Source organism: Tachyglossus aculeatus, unplaced genomic scaffold (genome assembly GCF_015852505.1).
Source record: "Tachyglossus aculeatus isolate mTacAcu1 unplaced genomic scaffold, mTacAcu1.pri scaffold_99_arrow_ctg1, whole genome shotgun sequence".
NCBI classification, from domain to species: Eukaryota; Metazoa; Chordata; class Mammalia; order Monotremata; family Tachyglossidae; genus Tachyglossus; species Tachyglossus aculeatus.
Window position 1 is genome coordinate 2499566 of NW_024045101.1, and position 12258 is coordinate 2511823.

The 12258-nt window shown below is 48.0% G+C and overlaps 1 protein-coding gene across 1 annotated transcript; it reads left to right on the forward strand.

Annotated features, from left to right (window-relative positions):
- The first annotated feature begins 242 nt into the window (after positions 1-242).
- LOC119924415 (olfactory receptor 2G3-like) lies at positions 243-9777 on the forward strand. Its single transcript, XM_038743233.1, has 4 exons — positions 243-1046; positions 6897-6949; positions 7082-7154; positions 9655-9777. The coding sequence occupies exons 1-4, from the start codon at positions 243-245 to the stop codon at positions 9775-9777; spliced, it is 1053 nt and encodes a 350-aa protein (XP_038599161.1).
- The last annotated feature ends 2481 nt before the right edge of the window (positions 9778-12258 follow it).

Here is a 12258-nt window from a genome sequence, read left to right on the forward strand (position 1 = left end):
CTCCCTTGGACTCTCTTTCCCTCTCTCTCACACGTTTTCCTTCCTCTCTCTCTCTTCACTCCCTCTCTCTCATTTTCCCCTCCTTTTCTTCTTTCCTACTCCCTTTTTCCATCCTCCTCTCTCTCTCCCTGCCTCCCTCACTCTATTATTTTTCTCTCCTCCTTCCTCTCTTCCCCTCTCCCTCTTTCTCTCATCCTTTCAACCTCCCTGCCTCCCTCGCTCTTCCTACAAGTATGAGGATGATGCCGAATGACACTTCTGCAGAGAACTTTGTCTTGGTGGATTTCTCTGCTCAGCCCCAGATAGAGAAGATCCTCTTCGTGGTTGTCTTGATCTTCTACCTCCTAACCCTGGTGGGCAACACCGCCTGGATCTCCGTCTCCATGTACTTCTTCCTGTCTCACCTCTCCCTCGAGGACCACTGCTTCACCACTGACATCGTCCCCCACTTCTATGGAACCTCCGGGGGCCCTCCAAGACCATCATCGTGGTCGGTTGTGCGGTCCAGCTGTACGTCGTCCTGGTCCTGGGGTCGACGGAATGCATCCTTCTGGCCGTCATGGTCTTGGACAGTCGCCGCCATCTGCCTAACCCTTCACTACACCACCGCCATGCACCCGTGGCTCTGCCAGGTCCTGGTGAGATTACCCTGGATGTGTGGGGTGGGGGACACCGCGATTCAGGCCACCGTCATCTTCCTCCTGCCCCGCTGTGGACACCAGCTACTTCCCCACTTCACCTGCGAGATACCCGCCCTGCTCAAGCTGGCTTGTGTGGACGTCCGTGCCAATGAGATCCAGCTCTTCGTGGGCACTCTGGTCCTGAATCTCCTGCCCTTGAGCATGATCACGGTCTCTTATAGGTCCATCGCCTGGGCCATGCTGAGGATCAAGTCGCCCCAGGGTTGGAGGAAGGCCCTGGGTACCTGCGGGTCCTACCTCCTGGTGGTCACTCTCTTCTACAGGTCCATCAGGGCGGTCTACATCTGGCCCAACAGCTCCTTCTCTGGGACTTTGGACAAGTTCCTCACCCTCTTCTACACCGTTGTGGCCCCCACCCTCAACTCACTCATCTACACCCTGAGGAACAAGGACGTAAAGGAGGAGGTAAGGAGGATTCTGGGAAAAGACCAGAGTTCAGAAAGGGCTAACATCTTGAATCATATTGGTCTAGAGTTCTGGAGAAGGGCCGGAAAGGTAGCAGCTAAAATAGGCAACTCTCCACTGAGGGAAAACAGATATCTGGACAAGAATCAGACAGTGAGAATAATTGTGGTATCCGTTAAGCGCTTACCACGTTCCTAGCACTGAACTAAGCGCTGGGTTATTAACAAGATAAGCAGGTCCCACATAGGGCTTACAGTCTGAGTAGAAGGAAGAACAGGTATCGAGGAACTGAGGCGTGGAGAAGTTAAGTGAGTTTCCTAAGGTCACACTGCCCATAAGTGGCAGAGTCAAGATTAGAACACAGGTCCTCTGACACCCAGGCCCATATTCTCTCCAATAGGCCAGGCTGCTTCTCTAAAATACCCCTGGGGGCACATATCCAAGGAATCCTAAACTTCGTATCCTGAATTACGTATACGTATACGTATGTATCTATTGATGAGACACTTTATGCTACCGGATGTGTGTTAATCAACTTTCCCACCTTCGCTATGATTAAAGCCTGCTTCCCCATTTAGACTGCAGGATCCTTGTGGGCAGGAAACGTGTCTATTTTATTCTCCCAAGTGCTTAGTACAGTGCTTTGCACACAGTAATCATTCAATAAATACCATTGATGGATAGATTAATGTCTGTCTCCCCCTTTGTACTGTAAACCCGTTGTGAGCAGAGAATATGTCTACTAACTTTGTTTTATTGTGCTCTTCCAAGCGCTCAGTACGGTGCTCTTCACACAGTAAGCACTGAATAAATATGATTAACTGGTTACTATAAATACCCTTAATACTGTACTATTTCCCCTTTCCGCAGTCTAGTTTTATGCCTGTCTTACCCTGAAGATTCTTAGCTTGTGGTGGACAAGGAACGCATCTATCATCTTTGTTGTATTGTACTTTCCCAGGTGCTTAGTACAGTGCTCTTCACACAATAAGTGTTCAATAAATATCATTGATTGATTGCATTAGGTAAGCCTGGATGAGGTTATTATATGCCATTGTTAGGAAAAACGATGCTTAGTGGTAAACTTATCAGTGCTTCAACAGTGCTCGGTGCCTACTAAGCGATTAACAAATGCCATCATCATTATAATTATTAAAAATGTAGCTATCGGGGTGAATATTCTGGCAATACCCGCTAGGGGTGAGACTCAGTGAAAGGGTAGAAATAGTAGGACAGAAAATATTAGGAATCCTGTTCCATTGGACTTTCCCGAGTAATTAGTACAGTGTTCTGTGCACAGTAAGCACTCAATAAATACCAGTGACTCATGGATTGATTGATAGTGTTGCCTAGTGGACATGAGATTCAAGAGACCCTTGTTCAAGTCTCTGGTTTACTGTGTGACCTTAGGCAAGTCATTTTCCCTTACTGGGCCACAGTTTCTTCATCTGTAAAATGGGGTTAAGATAGATTTTGTGAACCCCGTGTGAGCCAGGGACTATTTCCAATCTCATAACCTTGTATCTACCCCAGAGCTTAGCACATAGTAAGTGCAGGATAATTTTTTAATGGCATTTGTTGAGCACTTACTATGTGTCAAGCACTGTCCTAAGCGCTGGTAAATAGTAAATATTACTATTCTTCTTATTAATGATGATAATAATAATATTGTTCACAAGACCGATTTAATTAATAGACTCAAGTTTCAATGACGGAGAGATAGCACTTCATTTGCACTTAATCTGTTCTCAATCCTGAAAATTGAAAACAATTGAAATTTAAATCTCAGCCCTAACTCAATGCGTTCTTTTGAAATAAATCAGTTAGTGGCTAGAAATGTTTCCTAATTGGTGGACACGAATGACTCGTGTCAATGGGGATTTGATAGTCATTGCCTTTCGTGAGGTTTTACCAAGATAAGCAGCATGGCCTAGTGGAAAGAGCCCAGGCCTGGGAGACAGCGGACCTGGGTTCCCATCCCAGCTTCATCATTTGTCTGCTGTGTGACTTTGGGCAAGTCACTTCACGTTTCTGTGCTTCATTTCTCCCGTTCTTCCTCCTATTTAAATTGTGAGCCCCATGTGGGATAGAGATTGTGTCCAACCTAATTGACTTGTAACTATTCAAGCTCTAAGAAGAGTGTTTGACAAATAGTAAGCACCTAATAAATAATATTTTAAAAATCCCTGCCTCTGTCCCCCAAGAACATGTGATCCATTGGCAAGAGGTGGAATGTGGGAGGTCAACGAAAGGTTAATGATTATGTGTCATAATAATAATGATGGTATTTGTTAAGCGTTTACTATGTGTCAATTACTGTATTAAGCACTAGGGGGGATACAAGCAAATTGGATCAGACACAGTCCCTGTCGCATGTGGGGCTCACAGTCTTAATCCCCACTTTACAGATGAGGTAAAAGAGGCACAGAGAAGTGAAGTGACTTGTCCAAGGTCACACAGCAGACAGGCGGAAGAGCGGGGATTAGAACCCAGGATCATCTGACTCCCAGGCATGTGCTCTATTCTCTGCACCATTCTGCTGCTAGGTCATGAAGATCGGTAAGCAAAAGACTGGGACAACAAGGGTTTCCATTTCAGGGAAGATAATAAATGTGTTTGTTAAGCACTTACTCTGAGCCAAGCACTGTGCTGAGCACTGGGGTAGATAGACGGTACTCAGGTCACACATCGTCCCTCTCCCCATATAGGGAGCTCACAGTCTAAGGGTGAGGGAGGAGAGGCACTGAATCCCTGTTCTACAAGTGAGGAAACCGAGGCACAGAGAAGTTAAGTGAATTCTCCAAGACCACCCAGCAGACAAGTCGTGGAGCCAGAATTAGGACCCAGGTCTGGCGGGGAAAATGTCTGTTTGCTGTTACATTGGACTCTCACAAGCATTTAGTACAGTGTTCTGCACACATTGAGCACTCAATAAATCAGACTCACTGATTTGGACTCCCAGGGCTATTCGGATTCCCAGACTGAGCCTCCATTTTCTTTTCCTCCTCCGCATCCCCGCACAGCGCCCTACTTCCTTCTCTTCCTCACAGCACTTGTATATATTTGTCAGATTTATTACTCCATTTTACCTGTTCATATTTACTATTCTATTTATTTTGTTAAAGATGTGCATATAGCTATAATTCTATTTATTCTGACAATTTTGACACCTGTCTACATGTTTTGTTTAGTTGTCTGTCTCCCCCTTCTAGACTGTGAGACCGTTGTCGGGTAGGGACCGTCTCTATATGTTGCCGACTTGTACTTCCAAAGCGCTTAGTACAGTGCTCTGCACACACTAAGGGCTCTATAAATGCGATTGAATGAATTAAGGCTCTTGTTTGTGGGAAGGAAACATGTCTATCAATTCTCTCATATTGTACTCTTCCAGGTGCTTAGCTGGGTGAAGTAAGCGCTCAATAAATACAATTAACAGATAGATTTCTGCTTTTCCAGCCCATGAATAAATCTCCTTCCTTCCTGATTCCCTCTGAACACTGCGAACATGCAAGACTGCTCTTCTTCCCACAGAATCGGAATTTCCACCTCTCGTCGGGACTCACAAAGCTGCCGGAAAACAGAGAAGACATCTCAGCGCCTGTTCCCTGCTCAATAATGCCCTGATGGTTTAGAGTGCAAAAGGTACTTTTAATGTTCAATAGATTTTTAATGGTATCTGTAAGCGCTTACTATGTGCCAGGCACTGTACTAAGTGCTGCGATAAATACCAGACGGTTCGGTTGGACACAGTCCGTGTCCCACGTGGGGCTCACAGTTTTCATTCGCATTTTATAGATGAGGTAACTGAGGCCCCGAGAAGTAAAGAGACTTGCCCAAGGTCATACAGCAGATTAGAACATGGGCCTGGGACTCAGAAGGTCCTTTGTTCTAATCCCAGCCGCTACTTGGTGTTTATCCTGTACAGACAACCACGAGCGGCCCTGCCACCTCCACGGCCCGGGATGCTTCCCCGGGGTGATGCCCAAGGTCAGGGCGTCCAAGAGGGTGGTAGCTCTGGTTTACCTCTATGGCCTCTTTTATTTGCGACCGTCCATCATGCTGAGTGTTATATTCAACGTGAAAGAAAAATCTCCTCTGCTATTGAACTGGCAAATGGTGTTAGGATTCATCTTTCTGGTAGTCTGCCGGTTTTTGATTATTCAGAGTGATTGGAGGATAAGTGCATTCTGGGAAAAGGAATCATCAGCTTATTGAATGCTTACTGTGTGCAGGGCACTGTACTAAATTCTTGGAGGAATACAATATAAAAGAGTTGGTAGACATGTTTCCTCAAGGAGCTTACAGTCTAGAGTAATGAACCTTATCTTCAGCATCAATAAATATCCTGAGGGTCTGCGGATGCATTAAGTCTGGAGATGGTCACTGACAGGTGATGGGAAGAAGTGAATTAGCTAAATCCTCCTTGAGAAGGTGGAATTCCAGAGGATCTTCGATGGTGAGATATCTTCGGGCTGGGGAATGAAAAGGGTGCATTTCAAGGCCAAAGGAAGGGTGGGAGCCAGGGGTGGGAGGAGGAAGCATCGAAAGTGAGTCACGATAAGAAGGTTCTTTTTGGAAGGTTCACTGAAATCAACCGATCTACAATCCGTTATTCATCTAGACTGTACGCTCGTTGTGGGCAGGGACTGTATCTGTTTATTATTCTATTGTACTCTCCCCAGCATTTAGTACAGTGCTCTGCACACAGTAAGAGCTTAATAAATATTACTGAACTAATTCATTTTCCTCTTTACAAGAGCTGCTGCAATCAGGTTCCCTTTGCTAGAAGCTCTCTCTCTCTCTCTCTCTCTCTCTCTCTCTCTCTGTGTGTGTGTGTGTGTGTGTGTGTTTGTGTGTGCGTGCACGCAAACTATTGGGTAGTGGAAGCAGCGAACAGGTTCAGGCAGTGGGGAAGGTTGAAGACGAAGGTAGAAAAAGATCTCCCTCCAGACTGTAAACTAGATGTGGGTAGGGAACCTCTCTACTTAGTCTGTTGGCGTGGTTGAGGGGGGACAATCTCAGGGATTCACTTTAAATCGACCAAAATAATGTGAAAATCTGGATCTTGCCTTATTCCTGCTGGATATGAAACTCAAAGATCATTTTTAGTTCAACAACTGTCTCCTTTCCATAGAGAATCACCAACAAATGTCTTGTCAGTTTCTTCACTCTTCCCATCAACGAACTCTAACTTTGTCTCTTCTCTCATCCACTGCAGAAAGTCAATGTTGCTTTCCAAAAATGCCCAACATCTCCACGGTGAGGGACCTCCTGCTGGGATTTTCGGAGGTCCGGGAGCTGCAGCTGGTCCACACTGCACTGTTCCTCCTGGTCTACCTGCTGGCCGTGATGGGTAATCTCCTCATCGTCGCCTCCACCGCCCTCGACCGGTGCCTCCACACTCCCATGTACTTCTTCCTCAGGCACCTGTCAGTGGCCAATCTCTGCTACATCTCCGTCACTGCCTCCCCAATCCATTCACAACTCCCTGACGGACCATAGAGAAATCTCCTTCTTAGGCTGTGGAGCACAGGTCTGTCTGGTGATTCTCTTTGCAGGTGCAGAACATTTTGTCCTCGCGTTGATGTCCTATGACCGCTACACCGCCATCTGCCTCCCCCGAGCTACGAGGTCGTCATGAAAAGAATGGCCGGTGGGAAGATGGCGACCGCCTCATGGCTCAGTGGGGGCCTGTTTACAGTAATGTGTTCAGCTGGGACGTTCTCCCTGTCCTTCTGTGGGTCCAACATCGTCCAGCAGTTTTTCTGAGACGTCCCTTCCCTGCTGAAGATCTGCTCTAAGGAATACGTCGCCGTCGACGTGAGCGTCACCGCTGGGGTAGTGTAAGCCGTCGCCTGCTTGATTTTCATCACTGTATCGTAAGTACGCATTTTCCGGGCCGTACTGAGGATGCCGGCCGCCGAGGGCCGGGCCAAAGCCTTCTCCACCTGCCTGCTCCACCTCGCCGTCATCAGTGCTTTCATCTCGGCGGCGGAATTTGCCTACATCAAGTCGCCCTCGGACTCTTCTTCGATCATGGATCTGCTGGTGTCCTTGTTCTACTCTGTGGTGCCTCCAACCCTGAATCCCCTCATCTACAGCCTGAGGAACCTGGACATGAAGGCCGCCATGGGCAGGATCCTAAAAGGTTCACTCACCCGGCCTCTGCTCTAGGACAAAATGTCTCCTTCCTTTGCAAATCATCTCACCCCACCACTTAACCAATGAGTTTCCCTTGGACCTAGCCAGATACTTACCTGTCATACAGGTTTCACATAAAACGCTGGACGTTGATGAATTGTCAAAGTCTGGGAGGGAGGCGACCAAGGCTGAAATACGACTGACAATCCAGTTTTGGGGAGGCATCATGGCCTAAAGGAAGGGGAGTACCTGAAGACTGTAAGCTCACTGTAGGCAGGGAATGCGTTTAACAATTCTGGTAAACTGAACTCTCCCAATTGTTTAGTACTTCGTCAACTAGTAAATCCTGTTTGGGGGCGGTTCTAAGTACTGCTCTGCCACTTCTCTTCTGTGTGACCTTGGGCGAGCCACTTAACTTCTCCATGCCTCAGTTACCTCAACTGTAAAATGGGGATTAAGACTGTGAACCCCACCTGGGACAACCCGATGACCTTGTGTATATACCCCCCTGTCCTTAGAGCAGTGCTTGGCACATAGGAAGTGCTTAACAAATACCATATTTTTTTAAAAAATTTTATCATGGCCTAAAGGAATGTGAATAGCTCTAGACTGTAGGATCATTGTGAGCAGGGAACATGTCTACCAACTTTGTTATATTGAACTTTTCCAAGTGCTTAGTACATTGTTGGGCCCAGAGAAAGTCCTCAATAAATATGATTGATTGAGACGAATTCTGATGCCTGCTCTGCTACTGGCCTGCTTTGTGACCTACGGGCAGTGACTTAACATCCCTAGGATCTCTCTTCCTCTTACACTCTGAGCCCCTGTGGGACAGAAATTGTGTCTGAACTGATTATTTTGTTTCTACTCCAGCAGGTGGAACAATTTAGGCACACAACTTCTTAATAAATATGATAATGATATCATTATTAGTAATGACTATGAAAATATAATGATTCGCTCTTTAGCATGACTCTGGTGGGAATGAAAGTTGAAAAAGGGAAGAAAGGATGACTGCAACTCCATCTGTCTTGTCAAATCCATCGTCTCTCATCAATCCATCTTTTCTTCCTTCCATCCGTCCATCCTTCCAACCATTCACCTATCCATCCATCCATCCATCCATCCATCCATCCATCCATCCAGAGCAGGGGCTTGGTAGTCAGAGGTCGTGGATTCTAATCCCAGTTCTGCTACCTGTCTGCCATGTGACCTTGGGCAAGTCTCTTCATTCCTTTGGGCCTCAGTTCCCTCAGCTGTAAAATAGTGGTTGAGACTGTGAGCCCATGTAGGACAGGGACTTGTCTGACCGAATTTACATGTATCCACTCCAGCGTTTAGTACAGTGCCTGACTCATAATAAACACTTATCAAATAACACAATTATCATTATTCTTATTGTTATTATTATTATTATTATTATTAAGAATGGGGAGGGGGGCTTTTTACACAGGCCCAGACCGAGACAATTAAGCATCCTGAGACAGGGAAGCACAAGGAAGCAGCATTGCCCAGTTTGATAGAACAAGGACCTGGGAGTCAGAGGAACTGGATTCTAATTCCGCCTCCACCGCTTGTCTGCCATGTGACCTTGGGCAAGTCACTTCACTTCTTGCCTCAACTACCTCATCTGTAAAATGGGGATTAAGACTGGAAGTCCTATGCAGGGCAGGGACTCTGTCCAACCTGACTAGCTTGTGGGTACTTCAGTGCTTAGACGGTCCCTGGAAAATAGTAAACACTTACAAAGTACCATTATGAAAAAAATAATCAGGGAAGGTCCCGTGGATTTAATAGAGTTTCAGGAAGGAGTTTGGAAGATGGGAAATCCTGTGGTCTGGTGGATATGAAGGGAGAGGGAATTAAAAGCGGGGGAAAGGTGGTGAGGTAGGGGTCTGATGGGGGGGAGTTGGGAACGAGGCACAGTGAGATGGTGTGCTTGGGAGGAATGGAGAATGCAGATAGGAATTCAGAAGGGGAAAATAGTATTTATTGAGCGTTTAATATGTGCAGACCTTGGTAGTAAGCGCTTGGGAGAGTACGATATAACAATATAACAGGGTTGGTAGCCAAATTCCCTGCCCATGATGAGTTTACAGGCTAGAGGGGAATGTCCAAGTTGGATTGCTGCATATTTTAGATGGTCCCAAGCCCTGGAATGTGATGAAGCTCCAAACCTCAGAGCTTAAACAGAACGCTATTATTAATCACTGAAACGGAATGATGATTAGTCTGCTGATGTTGTCATGGAAGGAGTCCCAGAGCGGGAACCACACGGGAATGGTCAGTTATTTAAGATGTTGGGGCCGGGACCAAAGGGTGCCCGCGATCCAGGCTTCTGAGATCCCCGGAAAGTCAGCCGCCTCAGTGGAGCTCTGGGCCCGTCCTCCCACGGGGAATTTCCCAGGAAATAATCCGGCCGTCGTCTGAGGGGACGGCGCAGCCAGCCGGAGATCTGAGAGGGGGAGGAACTATCCTGACAGATCTCACCCTTCGCCCAGACCTTCCTGTCACTTCCACCCTCGTCTAGGACCGACGAGATGGAGCTAGCCTCTCTCTCAGCAGAGGTCGGCGCTCGCCAGCCCAGGACAGGCCCGGTGAGTCCGGAGAGGAGCAGGGGAAAAGTGAGGGAAATTTCAATGGGGAACTGGGATGACCAGGGTCAGCGTCACAATTTATCTAAATTAAAATCAGTGTAGTTTAGTGGAAACGGCACGGGCCTGGGAATCAAGAGGACCGGGGTTCTACTCCCGCCTCTGCCACTTGCCAGCTGTGTGACTTTGGGCAAGTCACTTAACTTCTTTGTGCCTCAGTTACCTCATCCGTAAAATGGGGACTAGGACTGTGTGCCTCATGTGGGTCAGGGACTGTGTTAAAACCAATTTGCTTGTATTCCCCCCCCCCCTTTGCTTAGTACAGTGCCCGGCACATAGTAAGCCCTTAACAAATACCATAAAAGATTCCGAGAGTAATAGCTTATTGATAGACTCAATTTTGTTTCGGCTGGAACGTGTTTTGCCTAGAAAGCCGTCTGATAATTTGCCAACTTCCAGTCTATACTACGAGTCTGTTTGGATGCAGTGTGCTGTGTTGTAGGAAGAAATGGCTTGTGTGTAAAGTGTCTGAAAAAGTGAATTGTTCAGCACCAGCCTTCCTTAAACAAATCGTTTTGTGATTATACAACCCCTGCATTCTAGATTTTCATAGCCTAAATCAGTCAGTGGAACATTTTGACTGCACACAGTGTTCGTGTGCAGAACACTGGACACAATCTCTGCTGATGTTTCAGAATAAAACAGACATCATCGACGTGGAAATTTTCCGTTTTGTCCTGAATTAAGACAGAAGGCAGGGCGAAATGACGAAACCATAACCTTTCTAGAGTGACGTTGGTTGTGGGCAGGGAACGTGTCTACCAACTCTGTTGTAGTGAACTCTCCCAAGTGCTTATAGTACAGTGCTCCGCACACAGTAAGAGTTCAATAAATAGCATTGATTGATTAATGGATTGATTGAGGTTTATCCCCGGACAAAGGCATTATCTTGCCATGAGAATTTCTCCCTGAATGTTTTTAATCCCTGTCTGAAATCAGGTCCTATCATGATGCCCAAGGACATCTTGCAGAACATGCCCAGCAACTCCACAGTGAGGGAATTCCTGCTTCTGAGATTTTCGGAGATCCGGGAGATGCAGCTGGTCCACGCCGCGCTGTTCGTCCTGGTCTACCTGGCGGTCCTGTCGGGGAATCTCCTCATCGTCGCCGTCATCGTCCTCGACCGGCGCCTCCACACCCCCATGTACTTCTTCCTCAGGAACCTGTCCGTCTTCGACGTCTGCTACATATCCGTCACCGTCCCCAAATCCATCCACACCTCCCTGAACGACCGTACATCCATCTCTTTCCTGAGCTGTGCCACTCAGGTCTTCGCGGTGGTTTTCTTTGAAAGGACAGGATATTTTGTCCTCATGGTGATGTCCTTTGACTGCTACACCGCCATCTGCCTCCCCCTGTGCTACGAGGTCGTCATGAACAGAATGGCCTGTGGGAAGATGGCGGCCTCCTTGTGGCTCAGTGGGGGCCTGCTTGGAGTCTTGCTTTCACCTTCGACCTTTTTCCTGTCCTTCTGCGGGTCCAACATTGTTCAGCAGTTTTTCTGTGACATCCCCTCCCTGTTGAAGATCATCTGTTCCGAGGACCATAGAAGCCCGGGACTCCGTTCCCGAGAGGCCCGCCCGCCATCACACCACGCGGCCTTGCTGCTCCCAGTAGGATCCTCTCCGCAGAGCGCCGCCATAGAAGCACGGGACGCCGTTCCCGATAGGCCCGCCCAACATCACACCGCGCGGCCCCGCTGCTCCCGGAAGAATCATGTCCTCCGGACGCCGCCGCGAGGGCCGGGGCTCCCCCACCCCCACCCTCCGTCTGTCCGTCCCCCAGCCGCCCGCTATCGGGTGCATATGACTCGTGGCCGTGTTCTTGGCGGCCCCCCACCCGCGCATCTACATCCCCTCCCGACCACACCGAAGGCCTTGGCCTGGGCCCCCACCCCCCATCATCGCTACACTCACCTCTAGAAACCACCTCCACTCTATCCAAGTTGCCAACTTGGATCGCAGGACATTGTGTCCCGCTACTAGATCGTGGAATATTGTTTCCCCCTGCTTGTTCACGAATCATAGTATCCCCTTACTCGTCTGTGGATAATTGTGTCCCCCTGCTTCCACCCGCCCCCCACCGCTTAAGCGACCATCCTTGAAGAGCCCCCAATTACCAACCTTCCCGGTCCAGACCTAACTGATTTCCCCCTCCGAACCCCGCCCCCGGGAAAAAGGCCCTTGTTATCACCAAGTTACATTAACGACAACCTCATTCGCACCTACTCATCCCTCCCATGCTATTTGGCTGTTCACTTCTCTCCCCAAGCATCTCTGCTCCTGACCCCCCTTAACAGTTCCACCCTACTCTAGAACTGCCATCCATAGGACCCCATCCTCCTCCACCTCCGAGAC

Excerpts from the sequence above, each read along its gene's own strand:
- LOC119924415 (XM_038743233.1), top strand. The coding sequence starts at position 243 with ATGCCGAATGACACTTCTGCAGAGAACTTTGTCTTGGTGGATTTCTCT. Across the intron at positions 6,950-7,081 it reads AGCGTCACCGCTGGGGTAGT|TGCTTTCATCTCGGCGGCGG; the intron begins GTAAGCCGTCGC and ends CGCCGTCATCAG. Across the intron at positions 7,155-9,654 it reads CTTCGATCATGGATCTGCTG|GAAATAATCCGGCCGTCGTC; the intron begins GTGTCCTTGTTC and ends GGAATTTCCCAG.